The 6,158-nt window shown below is 42.0% G+C and overlaps 1 protein-coding gene across 1 annotated transcript; it reads left to right on the top strand.

Annotated features, from left to right (window-relative positions):
• Positions 1-3,046: 3,046 nt before the first annotated feature.
• PRLHR (prolactin releasing hormone receptor) lies at positions 3,047-4,130 on the top strand. Its single transcript, XM_068198578.1, has one exon. It carries the CDS (start codon positions 3,074-3,076, stop codon positions 4,106-4,108), a length of 1,035 nt encoding a protein of 344 aa, XP_068054679.1. The 5' UTR covers positions 3,047-3,073; the 3' UTR covers positions 4,109-4,130.
• The last annotated feature ends 2,028 nt before the right edge of the window (positions 4,131-6,158 follow it).

The raw sequence follows: 6,158 nt of genomic DNA, 5'->3' as shown, positions 1-6,158 counted from the left end.
GTTGGTCTGTCTCTAAATATAACATAACATCAAGGACAACTAGGGCTTCAACCAGACACTTAACATTATTCCTGTGTGTGACACCTTAATACACTTGGAATGTCAAAATAGTTCTAATATGACAGTAATGCAGTTTCTGTGACCTTTTCTCTTTTAATGAGGAAATTCTGCATGTGAAAAGGACTTCCAGTCCATTCAGGAAGGACTCTGTCAGGTAGCCTTGGAGATTCTAAACAAAATTAATATTTGCAGTTTTAGAAGGAGAAAAGATTATTTCCTTGGGATAAATTGCTGCAATACTTTTTCTATTCAAGCCTTTATTAAATATTATCTTTCCAGACCTTGGCTGTGGCATACAGCTGAACTGAAGACATTTTCTGCCTGAAGCCAAAACAAACAGAAAATCACGAAGAGAAATAGTTGGGAGCCTTCAAACAAAAGGTGTACCGGTTACTGGTTTCAGAGGTGAAGAAAATAAATTTAAAGACAAGGGAAAATGCAGAAACATTGCCTGGCACAGCTTAAAATAAAAGAATATATAAGGTTAGTTTTGTGACCTGAGTGTTAAGGTGACCTTGAAGGTTTCTTGAGCTGATACTGTCTTTGATTTTTCTCACATAGCAAAGAAAGAACCTTTTTCTCATAGGAATACAATGAGGATATTTACAGGATCTACTCTGCAGCTCTTGGGAATGAAACAAAAAAATCACTTAGTTAAAAATGAAAGTTTTAATTATTTCATTTGCAATGATATTATTGTGAGGCTTCTTTCCTCACACAAGCCTTGTTTTTCCAGTAAGATGTGGGCTGTATGAAAGCCTTTTACATATGTCCTCCTTCATTTTTCTTATGTTTTTTCTTCTATGAGGGGCCATGTACAAAGCCTACTGCAATCCTGCTTTAAACCAGGCCATACTTTTCTTCCCCATTAAATGGAGCAATTGAATTGATGGGTTTTAGGAATCCTGCAGCATGCAGCTTATCACCAAGCAGTGTGGTTGCACTGGGTGGTGACAGAAGTAGGAATTTCCTATTTCCTTGCCTCTTTGCAACCTCTCCCCTCAGGTCCCTCTCCTGTTCTGGATTTGGGTATATAAACAGATACTGAATTCTCCTGGGTCCCATACAGCTCAGAGAGGCAAGATTGCACTCTGAAGTGGGCTATAACATCCCATTTTTAGTCTGGGTCATGGCTAGGTGACTCTAGGCATGCAGTGAAGGATGACACTCCTGAGCAATGGGGTTACATGCTCATTCTCCCCTCAGGCTGGAATTACAGCCATATTCCAGTCCATGGCATACTCTAACCCTGGATGCAGCAGCACAGAGCCAGCACTTGCCTTGCTTGAATTTCCTTCACAAGCAGAATGTCTCTGGTCAGAACAAGGGTTACACAAGATTAGCTTCTGTTTTAGGATTAGGGAAATAAGTAGGACAAAAATGAAGTAGATGTAAACTTCTGATTTATGTCAAATGGCATAAAATCAAAAGGATATGGTTCTGTCCATAGTCTCCTAGAAAATAATGGATTAATATTTCCTTAATCTGACTGACTAGGACAGAAATTGTCATTTAAAATTGTGTCTAAATCCCCTGAGTGCCTTACAGAACCTAACAATATTCTCTGTTCTGAAGCATTCAGAAGATAGGCTGCTCCTTAGATTTTTTAGTTTCTCTAGCCAGTACAAATGGATGAAGTGGATTTTCACTGTTTTTCAACAGATGAGGTTCTAGTCCTGGGTTGAAATGGAGAAGAGTTAAGGGAGAATTAAGGTAATAGACAAGAGCTGGAGGGGGATGTCTAAGTGTTCTGTAAGCATTTATGCTGATTTGTCTGTTTTCTAATATCTGAACCAAACAAAACAAGTATAAATTGTTTTACAGACCAGTTAGCACTTGTCTAGTATAGAAAAGGTTAACAAATTGAATGAAGGAATGAAGAAACACCCCAAATATTTTTGGGTAGCTGAAATACTAGTAGAAGTTTGCTGTAGTTCTCTGCAGGTAAACCCTTACGTCTAACCTATTTGGATGTTAATATTTCCTATGAGGTGCTCACACATGTTTGTTTACTTTTAAAGATGTGTAAATCCCACTGAAAATAGCCATAGTGGGTGAGTAAACGTTGTAGCACCAGTGGAAAATAAATTTAAGTAAAATAAGATCCTTTGTGCTACAAGCGAAATGCACATTTCTAATCCTAACTTCATTCACAGGTACATAGCTGAGACCCTCTAGTGGCATAAACATTTATTTGCCTTCAGCATGTGATTAAAATTCTATTTTACAGTCACATTATAGCAACGAAATTACAGGTAGTATTTTTGGACACTCTGGGGGCTCTGGAAAAGCTAATCTAGGATTAGATACTGTGTGTCTTCATGTTAATGAAAGTAAATTGATTTTCAGATGTGAGGGGCAATTATAGATGCACTGGAAGGAGAGTGGAATTTTTGAAAGGATATTCTAGAACTAATTACTATCAGTAAAAAACACACAGAGAGCAACGTAATACCCAGGGCAGCCAATGGGGATAAAAGCTTATACATAAATCTGTCATGACCTAGTAACGAAGACTGTTTAAAAACAGTGATCTCCATTTAGCTTGTAAATGCACATCGCCCTCTTTCTCACTCATATATTCTCTCTATCTCTCTCTCTCTGACACACACACACACACACACACACACACACACACACACGCTCCTGGATTTGCTGAAGACAGACATCTAGGGCACTTCTTGGCATCCACAGGAAAATCATATGGGATTAAAACCCCCCAGCAGTAAGTACTCACTGCATTAAATGTTTATTAAGTGGCATGCTAGATTTAATAGTAAATACAGGAGGACTTTAATGGAAATTGGTTGTATTTGATTTTTCTTAGGATTTGCTGAAAGCTGCCTCTCGAGGGTTACAAGTTCACCTTTTGCATTTACAGCTGCTTGTTTACTATCCATGTGGTAACCTCTGGACAGCCAGTAATCCATTCATTATCCCCACTGATTGAGTGCGGGAGCAGCGCAGCACTAACTACTTCACTCAGCTGACGGCAGACAACAAAAGGAGGAAAATGATGAATTCGGACAATTTAACCTCCCAAAGCTTCCTCTCTGCGATTCACAGCAACACCAGCAATTTATTCTCAGGGCTCCAGTTTGTTCAGTCCTTCAAGCCACTCATCATCCCCTGCTACTCGCTGGTGGTTTTTATTGGTGTCATTGGCAATTACCTTCTCATCTATGTCATCTGCAAGACAAAAAAAATGCACAACGTCACCAACTTTCTGGTAGGCAATCTGGCTTTCTCAGACATGCTTATGTGTGCCACCTGTGTGCCCCTGACCCTGGCCTATGCCTTTGAGCCCCGGGGATGGGTTTACGGGCGCTTCATGTGCTACTTTGTTTTCCTGATGCAACCGGTCACGGTGTTTGTGTCAGTCTTCACCCTGACTGTCATAGCTGTGGACAGGTACTGTGCCACGGTGTACCCGTTCCGCAGGAGGCTCACCATCCCCATCTGTGCTTACATCCTGGCTGCTATTTGGCTACTGAGCTGCACTTTGGCTGCCCCAGCCTTGGTGCACACCTACCACGCAGAGTTCCCAGAGCTGGACTTCTCCATCTGTGAGGAGTTTTGGTTTCACATGAAAAGAGATCGTTTGGCTTATGCCTACAGCACCCTCATCATCACCTATGTATTGCCTTTGGCTGTCATCTCCCTGTCCTACCTGAGGATCTCAGTCAAGCTGAAGAACCGTGTAGTCCCAGGCAACGTCACCCAGGGCCAAGCTGAGTGGGACCGTGCCAGGAGGAGAAAGACTTTTCGCTTGCTGGTCTTAGTGGTGGCAGCCTTTGGAGTCTGTTGGCTGCCCCTGCACATCTTCAACATGATAAAGGACATCGACATCAGCTTGATTGACAAGCAGTACTTCAACTTCATCCAGCTGCTGTGCCACTGGTTTGCAATGATGTCTGCTTGTACCAATGCCTTCCTCTATGCCTGGCTCCATGACAGCTTCAGGGGAGAGCTGAAAAAAATGTTTGCCTGGAGGAAGAAGAAAATTGGACCTGCTACAAACTGCATTATGGCCAGTGTGGTGCTGTAAACGAGAGCTGGTGGGAGTGCCCCTCCTTTGTACATGAACATTGTAAGTCTTTTCCGCTTTTAATTAGTCCTCATTCCTGACATTTGCCTTTAGGGCTCAATTATAACAACAGAGGTCTCATGTGCACCTCCACTCTAATGGGGAATGACAGGCAGATATGCCTCAGAAATATCTTTATTGCTTTGATTGGAGTTAGAAGCCAAGGAGATGTAAGCACAATAACATACAGGGATCCTTTCTATCTGAGTTGTATATTACTGTTAGTACAGACATGGCTTTTGGGGACTAAGAGAAGCAAGGATGAATATGGAACCTAAATATCTCAAAGAGGGAGTGTTTTGGATTGGGTAAAAATGAAATCTGTGTGTCTATCCGGAGTCCATTCCTTAGCACAGGCTCTAGGGTAGAGGACTTACAACATTCCTGTAGTCCTTTTTGGGTCAGGGCCATTTCCTCACGCAGCCCCAGTTCGCTGACCCTACTGCAAGTCAGCTGCGTTGTCCTCACAGCCTCGTCAGCGCCGAGATGAATTCCATCATTCCTTGAGGAACTGATTTTGATATGTGGCAATGCTGCCATCAGCTTTGATCTCCAGAGAGAGCCAGAGGCTTTGGCACTGCCCTTCTGGAGGTGCCCTAAGAGACAGAAGGCTGAAGGTGCTGTGGATATTGAGCCAAGCACGAGCATTGCATGGCCAGTCAAAGGGCTGCCAAACTCAGAGGATGGGCAGGCACTCTCCTTTGGAGGAGTCTTTTGGGAAGAAACAATTTCCTTTGAAATTCACCTTTCACGGGAGTTAGAAGCTATAATCAACCTAATGGTTTCTAGTTTCTTCCTCCCTGAAAATATCTAGTATAACAGTTAAGTGCACAGGACAAAGTTCTGAGAGGTTTCTTCCAACCTGCTCAGCTGCAATCTGGGAAAGCATGAGAAACTTTCTGGCACTGAACTGCCATCAGCCAAAAAAGCAGCACAGTCCTGAGGCAGCTCTGGCCATGGTCAGCAAGGGCATCTCTCTGACCACACCTGCACACAGCCAGAGACTTCTCTGCTGGGGGCAACGCAAAAGGACATGGCAGGAGGGGGAAGACAGAGGATGGTTGCTTTAGATTGTAAATGTAATCCTACTGTGAATCTGTGAAAATAATTTTGCTCATCATGCTTCAGTAAAATTAATCTGATAAAAACATCCCCCAGATCCGTATGCACACCCTGGGAAAAGTGTTTGGAAAACATTTGAAATCCCATTTCATGAACTTGCTACAATTTCAAGTTGTTCTACTGCTGGTAATGAGGACATTAAAAGCTGATTACAGAGGCACTGATGAAGAAGGTCCATTTAAATTGTGCATTACTTGCATTCACTCTGTGATTATGTGTGCCTGCCTTTCTTACCTCAGTTTAAAGGTTTGAGTGACCTTCTAAAGAATGTTTTGCTTTTGCTGAATTTCCAGAAATAGTTTTTCCTTGAAGCACAATATATTAAGTTACTGGTATAACTGGTCACTTTGAAAAGGCAAAACGCCCACTGTCAAACAAACCAACCTGATTTTTAAAGCTTTTCAATCTCATTTTCAGGAATCTTTTAAAGAATACAGAGAGCAGGACACCAAGAGAGCACTGAAACAACAATGCAAAAAGCAGCTTCAAATAACAAAAAATCCTGATTTTTAGAGATTTTTCTTCTGTGGAATTAAGTAAATTCAAACTACTAATTTTTCAGTTTGTAAAGGTTAATTAACATTGAGGTGGCTCGTAATGTCTACAACCTCCTGCACTAAATACAGACAGTGCTGTCACCCAGAGGGATCCAAAGCCCAGTGGAGTCTTCCCAGACTTTCTTAACCACAGCAGTCCTGGGATCTTTTCCTCCTTAAACATCCTATTTTTCCCTCATTTACCATCACTGCAGTTTGACTTATTCATGCTCTCTTGAATGATAATGTCTGGAGATGGTGGCTGCCAAGAGCTGCATGAAGCAAACAAGGATTTCTCTCTCAATTTGCTTTTTCTCGAGACAGAAATGAGGGGCTGTTCAGTGCACAGATTG

This window comes from Anomalospiza imberbis, chromosome 8 (genome assembly GCF_031753505.1).
Source record: "Anomalospiza imberbis isolate Cuckoo-Finch-1a 21T00152 chromosome 8, ASM3175350v1, whole genome shotgun sequence".
Classification (NCBI taxonomy): Eukaryota; Metazoa; Chordata; class Aves; order Passeriformes; family Viduidae; genus Anomalospiza; species Anomalospiza imberbis.
Note: the sequence above shows the minus strand (reverse complement) of the source record. Positions and strands in the feature narration are given on the sequence as shown.